We start from the raw sequence: 18,285 nt of genomic DNA, 5'->3' as shown, positions 1-18,285 counted from the left end.
GGTGTCTCTCGGTGCAGCGGCAGCAAGCAAGCCTTTAGCCTCGGTGAAATATATACGCGTGCAGGGCGTACGGCATGGAAGCAGTGCAGTGCGCGAGAGGCGTCACCAAAGAGAGCAAGTAGAGCTCGATGCACACACCAAAGTTCAACTGCGTTATATATAGCCGCACACGCCGTACAAAAGGGATATAATACGCGCGGCAGGACTCCCTCGGGCGGAATTATGTGCCAGCCGCTTATATAGCCACTCGCTCGCTCGCTCGCGTACACTTATTATATATATCTAAAGCTCAAGCCAGCGTAGAGCCGCAATCAATAGCTTCGCAAGCCGGGCGCGATGTCCGTTGCAAGGATATACCCCTGATTTTTAGCCCATTTTGCCGCGCGGCTATTAAAGTGACTCCGAGTTTGTCGCACGCCACCGGCTATACGTGTGTAACCGACTCTGTGCGCGCGCGTATATATGCTCTTATAAGTAGCTTACGTATTATATCCTTTATACGAGTGATGAGCTTTTCGAGCTTGGCTTTCTGCGCGCACAGTCGATGGTGGACGACGGGATTTTTGAACAATTTTTCACCGCCACTCGTGAAAGGAAACTCCTTCGAAGCCGAACCCGCATATATATGTCTCGTAACAACGCCTTCCAACTTCATTATTCATGTGTGTCGACGTGTACTCGCCACAGAAGATCCCACGCTCCTCCGTGAACTCTTCCCCGGCAAACGATTAAAGAGCGATTTGTGCGCCAAGAATTTCGTGAATATAATTTTTGTTTTTCGCGCGATAATTCACTCGGTGCGATAATAAAATCCGCTTGCGGCTATGTCGGCTATCCACGCTGACCGAGACGAGAGCGGGAAATCTCCTCGCTTACGTTGACTTATGCTCCGGATCGGTCAGAGGAGATCGAGCAACGAGACTAGCCGCCACGCAGCTGCGCTGCGCTCCAGGCTTTGGCTTGAGAAACGGCACCCGATGGAGAGAATATCCTTTTTCTGTGCAACGGCTATTGTAATTCTGTCGCGCTCGCGATATATATACGAGAGAGCGAGTGAACACGTACGTTATATATATGTATATATAAATGTAGAGCCGAGCGCGGAGGGAGCAAAAGACGGCCAAGCTCAAAGGCGTGGTCCTCGTGCGCCATGCAATCTCTCCGGACCCCGATAGATTCGCGAGCATGGTATATATAGACGCGCGTGTATGCGCCTGCAGGTATATACTTTTTTTTTTTTTATTTTTCTTTCGCGTCTCTTTTCGGCATACGGGGGCGAGAGTCGGGGATCCTTCAGCATTTCGAGCATTTCGAGCACGCATTCAGAAATTTTCCACTGCTCCAGTGTCAAAGTTGCTGGAAACGATCGGCTTTCAATTCCTTTGTCGCACGCGTGCACTATTGTCTCGCTGTGTGTGTGTGTGTGTGTGTGTGTGTGTGTGTGTGTGTGTGTGTGTGTGTGTGTGTGTGTGTGTGAGTCGCATATAGCTACTTTACCTTTACAAGGCCAACATCGAAAGCAAAAAACAAAAAACTATGAAAATTTTCAATTCGCTGCGAACAATAAACAAAACTCGCTAACGAATAACAACCGCTTGTTGCAGAGCGCGTACGCGTTGCCGCTTTACTCTTTTCCTCTGGCGTACAATAATATATATCGACTTTTCCAGTCGCAAGCTCAGCTCTGCGAGCTCGAAAGTATATAGATTCTGGCGTAAAGTAAAGCTCGCTAGTTGCGCCGCTGCCGAGATATTATAGTCGGACTGCGTGCTCGAGTTGGCTGTATAGCCTCTCTCTTTCCCCGTGTATTTGTGTGCGAGCTTGCGCGCGCGTGTACATGTGAAAAGAGAAAAGCAGAGAGTGGCACGAGCGGTTTTGGTCCACGAGCAGCTGTGTATGTGCTTGGCTACACTTTTACCCCACGAGCAAATAGGTATAGATATATATAGGCAAAAAGCAAAGCTTCTACGACTGCTGCGAGTGCGAGACTTATATATATATTATATATAGCTCGTATCCCGAGCTTTGGCTTTATATTTAGTTCTTATAGCTATAAGGATCCAGGCTCACGCGCAGCCGCCTGCCGCCTTGCCGGTGACGATAAAAGTATTATATATATAATTTCGGGGATGAAAATTTCATTTTGCCGTCTGCGTGAGTCATGCGGCCGTCCTTTGTGTATTCGGGTTGAGCCCTAGCGATGATCCAAACGGTCTCGGTAACGTATTTATTTTTCTTTTACTTTTCCTCGCGGTGACACAGAAAACTGAAAAAGGACGACCATATTGTAGCTATATGGATATTCGTGCATTCTTCGGCCAGAGACTCCACTATACACGACGGGCTATTCTCTGGCTCTTTCTTCCTTTGTATGGCAATAAACACCAGCGCCGAGCGAAGCAAGTGGCTGCCTCAGCATCTTTATGATATGCAAGCTGTATACATAACTGTTTCGATTCAACTCGCTGCTGCTGCTGCTTGCATCTTTTCGTTCCAGCGCTTCTTCTTTCGGCATTCCCGGCGTTTCCCTTCTTCATAACTGGCCGCATAACTGCGCACAAACAAGCTCGCTGCCGGAGAGGATCGTTCCTACTTTGCCTCGCTAAAGGCTGCCGCTGCAGCCTCTTTCTCACTCTCGACGCCGTCGTCGTCCCTTTTCTTTGCTTCCTTGATGAAAATTCCAAGCTCGCGTGTATATACGTATACCTACGCAGAGCTTACACGACAGACGAGGAGCGAGGCAGAGAGGACTGTTTGCCAATCTCACACTCGAGGCGAAAGCATGCACGGCCGACTACTTTTTTGCGGACGAAATGAAGTTGATTTTTGCGGAGGAGGAGGAGTTCCGAGAAGAAAACGAGCTGCGACACTTTTCGAATGACAAAACGGGCGTTAACGGCTCATATTTTTAATATACAATCTTGGAATTGAAATTCTCTTACTGGGGTAAAAGTCGATGTCGGAATAAAAACTTTGGAAAACTCGATAATCTGGCGGGCTTGAAAAGTGTACTTTTGGCGCAAGTTTGCGCCGAGGAAAAGCAGAAGATACATACTGCGACTTCACTTAGCAATGCCACGCGTCTATACTGTGTGTAGAGGAGCAGAAGAAGCAGCAGCAAAATTGCAGTAAAGTAAAGTAACAAGAACACTTTGAAAGCTGATGGCGTACTACATGCCCTCACTCGAAATGTACCATCGAAGAGCAAGAAAAAAAAAAATAAAAAGAAGTACATATCGAACTTTGGGAGAAATTTTTAACGCCCAGCATACGACTCGTCGTGGGTTTATCTTTTCTCGCTCGAGCTTATACATTATTATACGGGATACACACATACGCTTTGTATATAATAACTCGGGCAAGTATATCTACGTGGCACAGGAGCTGCTGCGCGCGAGGCAGTGGCATCGGCAGCGCAGCATATAGACGAGAGTTTTGGGAGCGAAACGCGCGGCGGGCGCAACTGTGTATAGCAGCAACGTCGGCTGATTTTATCGCTTATAACGCGAGCTTCGTTGCGTATGCGCATCGCTCCACTACTACACAGATATATCGCCTCTCGACTCGCGAGCACATTTGGCTTCGTGCCTGATCGAGCTTGTATCGGCGTCAATAAACCTGTCAATTTAAAATATATTATTCCAAGCAATATAATATCCATGCTCGATGGCCGATGCATATATCTATAAGGTATACCTCGTACACGTACGATCGAGTGGCAATTCGTTGATAAAGCTTTTCGGGCACGCGTGTGTCGTTATGGGCGAGCTCGCTCGCGGAGTCGAAAATATTATTTGCAGTATGAATATAGTTTGTCTGCGCGGCACTCGATGTATGGGGCGCGAAAATAAGCTCATTAAGAGATAGCTTCGAATCGGAGCTGGAAGCAGCAGCAGCTATCTGTATAGGCGCACAATAAAGCTCGCAGCTAGTGCAAAGCGCGCACGCATAAAGTTAATTAACTTTGAGCCACTCGATGAGATTTTCCGTCGTGCGCGACGCAACTTTCAAAGCCACACCACGACTGCCGCTGGCTCGTGAGAGCAGCAACCAGTACAGTTACGTGCGTGGTGCAACCGCCTGTATGATGCGTAATTACAAGAGGTGAGCGCACAGCTGACACAGGGAGGACAGCTCCGTGACTCTCTCCGGAGATACGACTGACTTTGTTGTTTCAATCGATTGCACGAAAATGCCTCGCGGCAGCCACGAGCTTCGCTAAACTTCGTTTTGGATTGGATCGAGGTACCGATACTCGCGATTAATGGTCAGGGCGGATGGTATTGAGACACTCGCTCTCGTCTACGCGAGCAGACGCATTATTTAATACTGTGCAAGTATGCACTGCAATGTGTAGAGACAACGGATGTGCAGCAGAGCTAGGAGGGGTAGTAGAAGCTACTTCAAGTTTGAGAAACTTGAACTATAGCTTCCACTTTCGCGGCTCAATGTGTGTGCGTATAAGTTAAGGCGCTCGTGCGGTGGATATATGCCGCGGGACTACATACATCCTCGCTCGCCACCTTCTATACACAGAGCTGGTTTTGGGGAGCTATAAATTAGATGCATACCTACTTTGCCGCACATAGTATACATATACCGAGGCGTGTACGTACAGCCCACGGCAGCCGTAGCACGAGTTTCGAAGTAAGAGTTATACACCATTCGTCTTGCTCATTGCGCTCGGGCTTTATTTAATAATTTGGCAAAAATATTGGAATTTATACACAGACTGCCTGTACCAACGATTAGTTGTTCGAGACAAGGCTAAATTTGATTTATCGTGCGGGACGATAAAGCTTCGTGCAGTGCAATGCTTCCCGCGGGTCCTCCGAGCTTGCATGTGTGTGTACGTGTATAAAAAGAGAACGAAACTTCCACAGTGATTCGTCCATCGATCGATCAGTCGACGCGACGTATAAAAACGATTTAGAAAAAAAGATTATAGAGCTAGCTTCGGGTTCTTGCTTTTTTTTGCGCGCCGATTCGCGTGCACGGCCCGTCGAGAGGCTTTCAATGATCAATCACTTCTTTTTTTCCACGCTGTAACGAGCAGATGTAAAAAGATGTAAAAAGATTTTTTACGCGCGTGCTCGAGAATAATACGCGCGCGCGCGTGTACAAAAATAGCCGAAGCATATTTTTAACAGTTATTTTACAGGACGAAACGACGGAGATATCCTGAAAAATATAAGCGCATATCTATGCTTTGAATGCTCTTGCGGACAAAAAATCTCAGACAGGTTTAATAAAAATTTCATTTTACTCTTGAACGCGAGCTTCCTGGGCACAATAGAGAGAATATTTACAAACCATGTAATTTAGAAATAGTAAAAACGCTTCTTGTCACATTTTTCGAATTGTTTTCTTTCAATGCGAGTTTAATTCGTTTTAATGAAACGTCCTCGCCTCCGTACATATACAGACTTTTGTTACAATATAATGGGTTCAAGGGATTTGCGCGTGAGTCGAACATCTTTTTTTGTAGTCATTGAATAAAGGGTTATATGCACTTTATAGATGCTCGCATACTTGTTTTTTAAATGTTAATTGATAAATATTTTTTTCCCAAACAAAGAAAATCATATAAAGAGGAAAAGGAGAAAGAGAAAGAGAGGGCTTGCAATCGATACTCCACCGTCAAAGATCCAATCGACTATCTGTAGTTTACGTTTTACATTTAAAAGGCATCCAACATCGTTATCGTCATGTATCGAACTGCTCGTCGGGGCCAATTATCTTCCGTATCTGCATATAATCTAATGATGTCTACGACTGGCAACGTCGGTACTTGGAGTGCTAGTTGCGAGCACGGATAAACAGCTCTACACGGCAATAAATACATTATACATGTATTATGGGCCGGTGGCCTTTCAAACGATTTGATCGGCTTTTACGCTCTCGCGATAATGTTTCGTTTTTTTTCTGCGTTTTTATTGTACCTTGTTATTATGATCATTACAACGGCGAACAGCACACGAGCCCACCGAAATGAATGCGCCGTTGCGTCTCTCGCGAGTTTGGAATAATTACAAAGTTTTAGCTTGATGATTATAATGCAGGGACTCACGGTTTTGGGAAGTTTGTATAATTGCCATTCGCGTGTCGTTTGCTGAAAAGACAGGAAAACGAGCGATTAACGAATTTCCGTGCACTGCAAGCCCTTTGGATTTGAACACAGTTTCTAAAAAAAAAGTATGGGAGAGTGCTTAAACTCGTTCATTTATTCGAACACATGAAAACAGTGTACAGAAAATTGACTTCCGTAATAAAAATAAAATTACATCTTCACTATTTAAATTAAATATATCAGTTCTATTAAATTAATTTTTCACATAACAAATCATTAATTGTGTCATTAAAAAAAGTTCATGAGGTATTTGTTTAATTATACAAATTCTGTTTGACAGAGCTTATAGTTACTTCATACATAATCACTAATATTGAACATTCGAGCATTACGCAGAACACGATATTTGTGAACACTTAACTTACAATCAGCACTTGTTCTCAAGTAATACTTATTTTTGTGCAGTTCAGCGCACTTAAAATGAGATACCCTAGTAAATCAACGTGCAAACGAAAAATTTTCAACTACTGTGAAATGTGAAAAGTCAGGCACACTATTTAAGGCAACGATTTATAATAACATTTACAACTATTTTACATTTTGATTGTTCGTTTAATTCGCTTCGTTTTCTTCATCGTCTTCTTCATCGTCATCCTCATCATCGTCCTCTTCTTCAACCAATATGCCCGGAGGATACCCTAACGCCAGAGCTTCTTCCTTCGTTGTCTCACATAAATATGGGGCTAAAGATAAAATTTGATACTGACTCAAACAATCTACTACCCATTCAAATGAAACTATCGCACTATTACACTTTTTCAGAGTTGATACTTCTACAATCATAAAATAACAACCTTTAAAAAAATAATCGTTTCACGAAAAATAGCTAAATATCATTTATCAACTTACGTTGTTTAGTCAAACTTTCTGATTCGAGTATTATTAATTTTAATCCTTTTTTTATTTTTAAAAGATCTTTTTCTGTGTCTACTACTCGAGCATTATTTGTCATTAATAGATCCTGAAAAAATGTTTCAATTTAAAAATTCAATAATTTTTAGAAGTAAATATTAAATGAAAATACCTTAAAATCTGTTATTGAAAAATTGCTGAAAGGTTCAAAGCAGTACACCGTAAAATCTGAAAATAAATCACGTATCCTCAAACGTGATCTTTTTGCTCCATTATGATTAAGCTCAGGATCCAGCACGTCATACTTTTCGTCATCTTCATCCAAAAGCGTATTCGATTTTAGGCAATCGATTACCCATAAAAAGCTTACAACATATTTTTGGTAAGCAATCCCTTGAATGTACTTGAATGTTTTTTGTCCAGCTTTCGTCTTAGGATCCGTGTGAACTATGACGTGGGTTACATCTGGACTAAATTGACTTTTAAATTCCCCATCGAACTTCCTCGCAAATTCTTGAATTACTTTTATACTTTCAGGCGGTAAACCGCTACATATCAATATCATTTTTTTGTTGCTAGCTTGTAAAGCAGTATTATTTCTAGCATTCGCATTTAATGGAGTACTGTGACACAGAGGATGTATTTTTCCAGTTCTTAGAGGTGTTATTGTCGGCGGTATTAAACTCGGTCCGAGATCCTGGGATGTCAAGTCAGGCATGTCAAGCTGAGACTTATAATCAAGCATAGGTCTACTGATAAAAGATGATAAAAGTTATGATATTATTAAAAATTCAAACTTAAATTATAAGATCTGTTAATAAAAATTTTACCGTCTTTTAACCACAGGTGTGGCGCCAATGTTTTCAGAATCGTATTCTTCTTCTTCATGATTGCTTAAATGTACCTGTGAATTTGTGCAATATTTTAAATATTATAATTTTAATGAAAACAATAGATATTTTGTAAGCTGCAAGAATTACCTTTTTAGGAGTCATAAACTTTTCTTTTTCTACATTTTCGTCTACATGTTTTCTATCTGTATTTACTACAGGCTCACAATCCATCAGTTCCTTTTCTAATTCTCTTAGAGCTATTTGTTCTGCTGTAATGTTAATCAAACTATCTGGTAGATTAAATGCACTTTCAACAAATTTTGTTGTTTTATTATTATCTTCAAGTATATCTGTTTTATTGTTTATATTTTCAGAATTTTTTTCCGGGGTTATATGAACAAGCTTTGGATTATTTCTCATTTTTTCATTTTCTTTATTAGAGTCATTTGAGCAGGTTGTTAGATTCATTTTTTTTCGTTTACTCTTATAAAGATCAATCGCTGTGTTTTCAATTTCAGAGTTACTGGTATTCATTATACTATGTTCAACTTCATTTGCGTTTAATGCATCAATTTCCTTATGATTACCATTTTTAGATGGTTTAGAATAACTGTTTTCAATAGTTTGCACATCATTTGTTTCAAATAGATCAGCTGACATCAATGAGCTTGGCATATGGTTTATTTTGCAAGACTCAGCATCATTGTCCTTAAATTTTTTTACTTTGTTGATTATATCATCTATAGGAGGATCTTCTTCCAATGTGTTCTGAGATGCTTGTTCATTTGTTTTAGATACTAATGTTTTATCTTTATTGGAAACATTAAAACCACTAGAACGCCTAGAATTTTTCTTCTTTTCAATTTGACTAGAATCTATAAAGTCAGGTGTACTTTTTGGTATTTTGGTCAATGGTTCATCTGTCCATTTATGAATGATTGATACAACATCCTCTTCTATAGATGACTCAGAATAGGACCTTTTTTTTCTCAAAGGAGAACTTGCTTCTGAACCAGATGTAGTGGATAAAGTTTTCATTTTTATTAGTTTTTTTTTATTAGCTCTCTTGAGGGAAGGTGCACAAATAGATGATCCACTATCTGACTCAATTTCAGCTTGATTTTTCTCTTTATTTTTCAAGTCCTTATTGGTAGTTATATTATTAGTTTTCATTACTGATTTGGTATTATCAATTTTGATAATAGTGTTATTATCAGCAGGTTCATTATCAATAGATGATTCACTGTCTGACTCAATTCTAGCTTTACTTTTTTTTCTAATTTCAAATTCATTGTTAGTACTTTTACCATTAATTTGGTTTAAGGACTTATTATTATCAACTTGACCAATATTTTTATGGGTACATGCAGCATAAATAGATGATCCACTGTCTGATTCAACTTCCGCTTCGTTTTCCTTTCTATTTTTGGAAGCCTCTTCACTTTTTTGTATACTTTTATTGTTAGCTGTTTTCATGGATTCATAACATTTGGCTACATTATCAGCTGCTTTTACAGGAGATGTATTTTGAATCAGGGAACTGCTATCTGATTCAACTTCAACATCATTTTTCTCTTCATTTCTATTGTCATTTTTGGTACTTTCACCGTTAGCTTTTTGTATACATTCTTCAATATTTTTTTTACTTTTTAAATGAGATCCACTCGCATTAATAAGTTCAGAATGATTTTCCAATTTATCTTTTTGTACTGGCACTTCAATATTATTAAAACTAGCTAAAACAAGCTCAACTATTTTTTCTTTGGGTTTAGTTCTACCTAAGTATAGAAATGGAATATTTTTCTTTTTCTTTACAATTTTTCCCAACTTTTTAAATGGTACCAATAGAGACCGATTTGTATTTGAAGTTAGAGGTTTGAGTAAATTTGTCGTTACACTAGTAGTTTTTGATTGAACTTTATTATGCTCAATATTATTTGCAGATTCTTTTGGTGGCGAAACAGTTACTTGATGAGGAGGTTCTACTTTTGAACGTTTTGAACTTTTCAATTTTAACTTTAACGACAATTTTGATCTTCTATAATTTGAATTAGAGTCGTCTGACTGTATACTTCTACAATCATCATCATCTTTTGTCTTGAGAGGAGTTAAAATTCCGAGTTTATTTGTACTTCGAACATTTGACAAGCTAGTTCTGGCCTGTTCAGGTGTATCAAGAGCATTCTGCATTGTTGAAGCATCAATAATTTCATTTATATTATCTGGATTATTGCAATCATCAACTTTATCTTTTTCATTATCTTTTGATGAATTTTGAAAGCTTCTAGATTGATGTTCATTTTTAGATCTTCTTTTTTTAACATATTTTTCATCTGGTACAGTATTTTCATCAAGATTTGATGAAGAAACATTTCTTTCAATACTAACACTAAGAGATTTAAATGTTTTAACTTGCATTTCTTTCCCAACACGCTTTACTCTACGCCAATCATTAACATCTGAATGGGATGCTGCAGGAACAGATGGAGGTGTTTTAGCAGTTGATTTATCCCCTGACAAATTTTGATTTACTTTTTTCCTTCTTGCATTCATTTCTGCTTGCTCTATTTGTTTTTGAGTATTTGAAAATTTTGATTCTTCACCCTTATTGGAGTCTTCAGTTTCTTTATCAACAATATCACAAATATTTACAGTTTGCACTAACTGATCAGTTGTCAGTTGATCATTTGTTTCTTCTACATTCTTCTCAGCTAGATTCTGCACTTCAGTTGAATCACTCGCAAGTGGAGTACAACTTTCAAGCCATTGTGTTACTTTTTCGTTATACTGTACTTCAGATTCATGCTCAGATTTATTAGTTAAATACTTATCAAGAGTATTTGTATCAACAGGTGTTTTTCTTCCTGTATCTGACTTTCTTCGTAAAGACAACTTTTTGGAAACTGATGGAGTAGCTTTCACTGATTGAGAAGATTTAGATCTAATTGTATTTGAGTTATTGCCTTTTAGTGAAAATAATTCATTGGCAATCGAAGCTGTTTCAAAATCTTTTTTATTTTCAAGATTTTTATTCTTTTTTGTAGGCTGCTTTAAGTTGGAATAATCAAAAACTAAAAGAATATAAAATATATTAAAAAAATTTTAAAATGATTCTACCGAGTAATTAGAAAAAAAATTTTTCATTTTTGCTCACCATCAATACCAGAATCATTTTTAATAGCCTCGACCAAGTCTTGAAAATTATCAACAATTGATTGTACCAATTTGTTTCCTTGCTTGGGTATAGATCTTTTTTGAATATTAATGTTACAAAATGGGCAGGTTGCATGCTCGTTTGTAGCAACTTTAAAAATGCAGCCACGACAAAATTTGTGACCACATCTTATAGTTACAGGTTCTTTGAAATATTCCAAACTAAAAGTTTAAACAAAAAAATTAAAACAAAATATAATCGCCAAAACAAAAAGATAAAAGATATTCAAATGTCTCGTGTTCGCATTGGTCTTTGACGCGTAATAATCTCGAATTATTACGAGTGGTATAATTTTAAAATGACATTTCTCGAGGAGCTCCAAAAACTCATTATCTTATCAGAGACATGAGCAAATTATGCAGCCGAACGTCAAATAAACATAACCTCGTGGCGACACAACAACAGATCGACAAGAAGCAACAAGTCTCGGCTCGCTTGTATATATTGAGCTTGCTTACCATATTCCGCATACCAAGGATTCTTTGATTGATTTACACGATCTCACAATCTTCTCTATACACAAATACGATTCTGCGACTTCGTCCATCCTTTAGTCCATCCTCGAGGGTGATCTTTTCACTAACAGAACCAGAGATATTTGTCAACAATTGAAGGACGGACGGTGCACACTGCACACATGAGCAGCAGTAAAACATGAATGACACGCTACGCGCCAAAAATGTTTACCCCCGTCATGGCGACGTCCAGCTGACAGATCAGCAGCATTACATTGCGTTACGACTTTTCTCGGATCAAACACAAACGGTATACTTTTTATTTTTTAAATATTTCATTATCATTATTTGGGGATGTATATTGTTGGTTTTATTATGAAAACTTTTCGGGAAAAAATAAACGAATGACTTGGATAGATCGTCGTTTTTAAAATCGTTTTATTTTTCATATAAAAACTATAACAAATACATACTGAATAAAAATTATGAATTAGTTCACATTCCGCACCAACTACAAAGTTTTGATTACTCCAATACTTAGCTTGAATCATTTACCACAATTTCTTTACAAAAAAATATTTTCGGCGGGTCACACAATTCATCAATTTCTCCTTTACATTATATGATGCAATACCAGAATCGGATTTTAAGAATGAATAATTTTTACGAATATAATTACATTTTTCTCTGAAACAATTTAGTTCATTAAAAATAAAATATTTCTACAGTAGTGTACATATATCAGCTAATTTTTTTTGAATATTTACATGAAACAGAGTGTGTTAATAATTATTACAACGTGCAAATCACGTCGATTTTTAACAATAATCGAAATTTTTATAATAACATATGCCTTAAAAAAATTAACAAATAAAATGCCACGTTATCTCTATGAATCTACGAAATGAACATCTTTGTTTAATCGATAATTTGAAGCATTAACTCTTGATGTTTAAACGAATTGAATTTGAAAAATGTTGGGGTTTTTTTAGAAGCGATCGAAGAATCTTAGAATCAACGGCATTAAATTAAGCTACTTGAATGATAAGTCAATACATGATATTGTTCAAATGATTAGATGATAACATTACAATGATACTAAAACTGGTACACGTTTATTTGGTAACCGTTATTGAAGCACATGTAAACTGCATTATGCTAATTATTGGATCTTCTAGACGCGACATTCTAGTCAAATAAGATGAATAAAATAAAAACACGTTGGAAAAATGTTAATTACTTCCCATACGGCTATAAAAGGTATATCAAGTGCTCGGATACATGTGTGCTGTTTTCTCGAAAATTGTCACGATTGGAAAAAATTTCGAGGCAATATTACAGGTTCGATCGAAGATTTTCTCAAATCGAGCAAACAATTTTGCACTGCTATCGAGGGATATTTATTCTTTTGTTTTTCACCAGTATATCGGGCTATACTCGGGGGGGAGCACGAGTATCGACTCCGCATCGGAATTATTATTATTTTACACGTGTAGCGTGGCTATTTATTATATACAGTATCGTTTTTCGATCGTAATGTTTAGCGGCGCGAGCTCGGGCTACACAGGGGGGCAATCGTTACGCGAGCAAAGGTCCATTTACTCGTGGTATACGGCTGCGCATTATCGACAAGTCGCAATATCGTCGGAAAAGAGAAGACGGGAGGGACATTCAAGAGGTCTCGCTCTTCCTCGCAATCTCCTGGAAGAAGGCTTCGATCGGCAGAGTCGGCTCGTCGGTGGTGATCTTCAAGTGGGCCGATATCATGCGGCTCTCGCCGGTCGGCGAGACGGCCTTGAACATGCCGGGCTTGTCGTAGAGGGCCGAGGCGGAGCTCGTCAAGTCGGCGACGCTCTGCGAGGCCTTGCGGAACAGCTCCTCCTCCTGCTTCAGATCGAAGTGCGCGATCGTGGAGGCCTCGTAGCGCTGCTGCTCCTGCTCCAAGGCCGTCGTCTCCTGGGCACCGAAGCTCGAGGCCTTGGAGTTGCCGTCCTCGTCCATGGAGACGTCGCTGAGATCGATCTGCTGCGAGTCCTTGGCCGACTCGGATATCTCGTTGGCGACCTCCATGGTCGGGGCTGCCAAGGTCGAGGTGGACGTCGCGAAGAAGCCCGTCTCCTGAGCCGACTGCAGCTCGGTGGACTTGGTCGTTGCCGCGGCGGTGAGCTTGTGTCTGCTCTTGAGCGTCGGCCTCTTGCGGATCGACGAGGAGAACACGTTCTCCGGCCTGACGGTGCTCTGGCTTCCGGCCGCGTCCGGCTGCTGATTGCTCATCGGGGTCGTGCTCGACACGCGGCTGCGGTAATAGTGGCCGCTGTTGTTGACTCGTTTCTTCGGTGAATACCTGACGGATGATCGGTCGGTCGTCGTGACGTAGGACTCGTTGTCGACCTGCTGCTGCCGACTCGCGGACGCCGCGGTCGTCGTGGAGGTCCTCTGGTAGGCGGTGCGGCCGGGATTGTGCTTGATCTTGGCCTCCTTGAAGTTGGGATCGGCGGGAGCTTGGCTCTTGTGGCCGCGCTGGATCTTGCTGGGGCTGCTGCTCGTCGCCGTCGCGGGGCTCTCCGTCGTCGACGACTTGGACGTCAGGCGATTCTTGTACTCCATGCGGCTCTTGTAGTCCTTGACGCTGAAGCGGGGACGAGTCGCGTTGCCGTGGCGCGACCCTGCACGGGCGCGGGTCACTTTCGGCACGCTCGAGACGGTCGAGCGCGAGATGTTAATGGGCGCCTCGCTCGTGCTCGTGCTCGTCGTCGTGCTCGTCGTCGTCGTTATGGTTGTAGGTGGAAGCGGAGTCGTTGTCGATGGCGTCGTTGCTTCGATGAAATTTTCCTGCAACACAATTTACGAGTCAATTTTGTTCTCACGCGCACGTTGATATTTCATATTCGAGTCGAGTCGAACCTACCTCAGTTTTGGCAAATGCGTGCTCGATCGACGCCACGATGTCCTCCTCTTGACTCTTGCTGTAATGCTGTCGGTGATCCTCGTTGCTCGGCTCGTAATACTCCACGTTGGCCGAGGTGATCGAGCCTACGGTCGTTTCGGGCAGGTACTCGATCGTCATGGCTTCGGTCGTCGTCTCCTGGGCTGCTTCGGCGCTCGACGGCTTGTCGGTGGTGAAATACTCGGCCGAATAGATTTCCTTGAGGAAAGCTTCGGGATAATTTTCTGTCGGCGAGATCCTCTCGCGCTCCTTGGAGTAGTCTCGCTCTTTACTGTAGTTGACGCGCTGGCCAGTGGGTCGTTGTTTTCTGTAAATGACGCACTCAATCGTAAACAGTTCAATTTTTATTTCAGAGAATTTTAGCTTACCGCCTTCTGTTATTGTCTTGACTATTTTCATTGACCGGTCGAGGTCGTTTCTTCTTCTCAAAGTCCTGAGTCTCGGGCGTGTTGTACTTGGAAACGTCCTCGTAGTACTCCTGCGAGAAAGAACCGCTTGGCTCCTGGGTGGTGGAGGTCGTCGAGGGTCGTCGCCGCCTCAGAGACGCCCCGGGCCGGCGAGTTCTCGGGGCCTTCCTCTCGGTCGTCGTCGCTTGGATCGTCACCGTCGTCGTTTCCGGCGCGCGAGTCGTCGTTTGAATCGGCACGTCGGTCAGCAGTACCTCCTGAGGCAGAGTCTCGTAGCTCGCGTTGGGCGCCTCGGTCTGCGACGAAGGCTCGTAAGCCAGCGTCGACGGTTTGCGTCTCTTCGTCTGTTCCCTACCAGCGTAAGGACGCCTCGGCTTGTAAGGCCCGACCGCCGGTTGAAAATCTTCCTGGGTCGTCGAGGGCGTGACGCCGCTCGAGGGTGTGACGTTCTCCTCGTAATGCTGCGCGGTCGACGCTTGCTGCTTGTAAGTATTGCTCTCGGTCGAGGGCGACTCGTTGTAGCTCGGCGTCGTCGATACCGTATAGTACTGCTGTTTGTACTGATCCTTCGTTACTTTCTTGGGCGAAGTGTAGTCGACCTGCTGAGGAGTCGGACTGTAATGTGGTCTGTGGGTCACGATTTCTTCTTCTTGGGGCTTGTAATATTCCTTCGTCGTCTTCTTCGGACTCGTGTAATCGAACTGTTGCGGCGTTGGACTGTAGGCCGGTCGGTGAGTTACTACCTGAGGTTCTTGCTGTTTGTAATAATCCTTCGTAACCTTTTTCGGAGTCGAATATTCATGAAGCGATGGCGTTTGACTGTAGAACGGTCGATGGGTCACTATCTCGGCTTCTTGCTGTTTGTATTGCTCTTTGGTGACTTTTTTCGGAGTCGTGTACTCGACCAGATGATGAGGAGTCTGAGCGTACAAAGGTCGATGAGTCACCGGCTCCTTGGCTCTCAGCCTCTCCAAGCGTATCTGCTCTTTGTGCTTCTCCTCGAGCTGTCTGATTTCCTTTTGACGCTTCTCGAGCTCCTCCTGCTGTTTTCTCGCTAAATCTTGCTGACGTTTCTTTTCCTGCTCCCTCAGCCTCTGCCTGTCTTGCTGAATCAACTGCTGCTGGAGCAAAAATTGCTGCTCGTTGAAGTGCTTCAGAGAGATGCTCTCGGGAGTTTCGTATTCGACTTGAGCGGGTTGTTGGTTGATGTTGATGGGTATGATGGCGCCTTGGTACTGCTGCTTCTGCAGTTCCGGCCTCACGTACACTACTCGGTGCTTGTGCTCGGGGGCGTAAGGTGGCTGCGTGGAGCTCATCTGGCTGAACTTGACGGGCTGATTGACCTTGGGAAGAACCTCGTTGATGTCCGGCACGTATCTGGTCTTTTGGAAATCGGAGATGTAGTAGGCGCTGGCCTGGTGATAATCGTGCGGCTGCAGTTTGTCGTCCTTCGGATACTTGACGCTCTGCTGAGAGTGAGCGTACTGTTTGTTCGATTCCACCCTGCTGGGGGCGGCGGTGGTCGTCGTGTAGACGTTGTCGTAGTGATGATACGCCGACGGTCGGAACTTGAAGCTCGACGACGGAGTCGCGTAACTGATCTCGTGGCTCTCGTGGACCAGAAAGCTCGGGTCCCTGTCGTACATGGACTGCTTGTAATGAGTCGGATGGCTGATCTGATTGTAGTATTGACCGTTGAGCACCTGCTGAGGCTGATAGCGTTGATCGAAGGGGGCCTGATGAGCCGAGCCCGACTGAGTCGTCTTGGTATTGTCGACCGTCTGGTAATAGTTCTGCTGCTTCTCGTTCGTGGCTTTCAGGGTCTCGAATTGCTTCGACGGCTGTTTGTAGGACACCAGCTGTTGGGCCACATTGTAGGCGTTGTAGGCCGAAGGTCGTGCGGCGCCTCCCTGAGAGGAGTACGGATTCGGGAAGGTAGCCGGCTTGAAGTAGTAGGCGGTCGCTGCGGGCGAGCGAGAGTCCGGCTTGATCGCCTGCGGAATGAACTGCGACGAGTGCACGAAAGCGTCCTCGAGGATCGACGACGACTTGGCGGTCTTCCGGGGCTCGATCTCGAATCTCAGAGTGTCCCTCGGCGGCGGAATGAGGAACGAGTACTCGGTCTCGGTCGGCAGAGTCTTCGGATCGACGCTCTCGCCCGGCCTGAGCTTGTTGCTACTGCCGGCCGGCGAGGCCTGACTGTAGAGGGCGAAGCTGCCGAGGATACTCGGCGGATTGTACTCGAGCGACTGCTGATTGGTCTTCTCGCGGCGCTGGGGCTTGAAGCGCTCCGAGACCGCCATGTGCTCCTGGAACTTGTCGAGGACCGGATGGAGCGGAGCGAGGCTGCGATCCACCAGGCCGCTCGACGGCGACACGTTGATGCCGATGTCATAGTTGTTGTTGTTGGTCAGGGGTCTCCAGCCGTTCACGAGCATCGACTGTCCATTGTTGTGTGTCTGCTGAATGAAATTCGAGTCGTTATAATTCAAGTCGAATTTACTCGAATGCATCGTTAATCGATCGATCTTTCGAAATGATACTCACGGGACCGATAGGTCGAACATCAGCACGATCCACCGAGACAGTTATCGCTTGAACCGACAGCAGTGCCGTCACTGCACCTGTTGAATATTTTTTTTCAGAATTAGTTAAATGTGATTGGGATAGTTAATTTATGAAGATATTACTGAGAGGAGATTATAGTAATTTTAAAAGTAAATCATCATTGCATCTTTTTGTTGGGACAATTTGAAACCGTAATGATTCGTAATTAAAAAGAGAAATGTGCAAAATCGATTCGACTCGCCACACGAGGGATTTGCATCGTTTTCATAAAACGTCACACGTATATATCTAAACAACATCCGCCTGTCAGATTTTCTCCTCAACTCGGCGCGCATAATAATTAAAGAAGTCGGAAGCTGAGGCAAGAGAGAGAGATATGTATATATGATGGATGAGACACGCGTGCGTGTGCGCAAGAGTACGTAATTGAAAATGCAGCTCTTACAGAATAACGTCGCTGCCAAGTTCATCGTGCCAGTTCATGAGACTCGCTCCGTTGCTCGAGTAGTTGCGTCCTGAAAAAGAGAAAGAAAAAATGAAACGACTCATTAATGCTGATTAAAAAAGATTATAGATATATAAATATGTACGTATTAAGTTTGTGTGAGTTACGTGACAACCAAGTTCAAGTGCTTGCTTATATTTACTCTCGGCAGTTTCTCTCACACTTACAAATGTTGCACACGTCCAAGTCGACGCACACACAGAGAAACATGGACGAGCATGAGCAGACTCGAGCGCACGGGGAAAATCCGAGCAACCCCATCTGAATACGCGATAAGACACATATTTAGACCTACACGGGAGTTTTCGAGACCGAAAAACTTTCTAAGTTTCATTTTCGTGCTCCGTGTATGTTGCATCCGTATAAACACACAC

General features: G+C 42.8%; 1 protein-coding gene across 2 annotated transcripts; it reads right to left on the bottom strand.

Moving 5' to 3' along the window:
- Window positions 1–6,334: 6,334 nt before the first annotated feature.
- Window positions 6,335–11,694, bottom strand: LOC106656062 (breast cancer type 1 susceptibility protein homolog). Of its 2 annotated transcripts, none has more exons than XM_014376704.2 (7): window positions 11,488–11,694; window positions 10,970–11,190; window positions 7,963–10,886; window positions 7,813–7,886; window positions 7,155–7,734; window positions 6,980–7,091; window positions 6,335–6,903 (listed from the first exon to the last, which is right to left on the bottom strand). In XM_014376704.2, exons 1-7 carry the CDS (start codon window positions 11,574–11,576, stop codon window positions 6,683–6,685), a joined length of 4,221 nt encoding a protein of 1,406 aa, XP_014232190.1. In that variant the 5' UTR covers window positions 11,577–11,694; the 3' UTR covers window positions 6,335–6,682. The 2 variants fall into 2 exon arrangements, with proteins under 2 accessions (XP_014232190.1, XP_014232191.1); XM_014376705.2 differs by having other exon boundaries at window positions 7,155–7,731.
- Between the last annotated feature and the right edge of the window lie 6,591 nt (window positions 11,695–18,285).

The sequence above is a fragment of the Trichogramma pretiosum genome, unplaced genomic scaffold (assembly GCF_000599845.2).
Source record: "Trichogramma pretiosum strain Unisexual culture from Peru unplaced genomic scaffold, Tpre_2.0 scaffold72, whole genome shotgun sequence".
In the NCBI taxonomy this organism is placed as follows: Eukaryota; Metazoa; Arthropoda; class Insecta; order Hymenoptera; family Trichogrammatidae; genus Trichogramma; species Trichogramma pretiosum.
This window is presented reverse-complemented; position numbering and strand designations above follow the sequence as displayed.

What these genes read in the sequence shown, in the direction of transcription:
- LOC106656062 (XM_014376704.2), bottom strand. Translation starts at nt 11,576, where the DNA reads ATGGACGAAGTCGCAGAATCGTATTTGTGTATAGAGAAGATTGTGAGA. An exon ending in ACACCTGTGGTTAAAAGACG is followed by an intron (nt 7,735 to 7,812) that starts GTAAAATTTTTA and finishes ATCTTTTATCAG; the next exon opens with TAGACCTATGCTTGATTATA. An exon ending in TTTCAATAACAGATTTTAAG is followed by an intron (nt 7,092 to 7,154) that starts GTATTTTCATTT and finishes ACATTTTTTCAG; the next exon opens with GATCTATTAATGACAAATAA.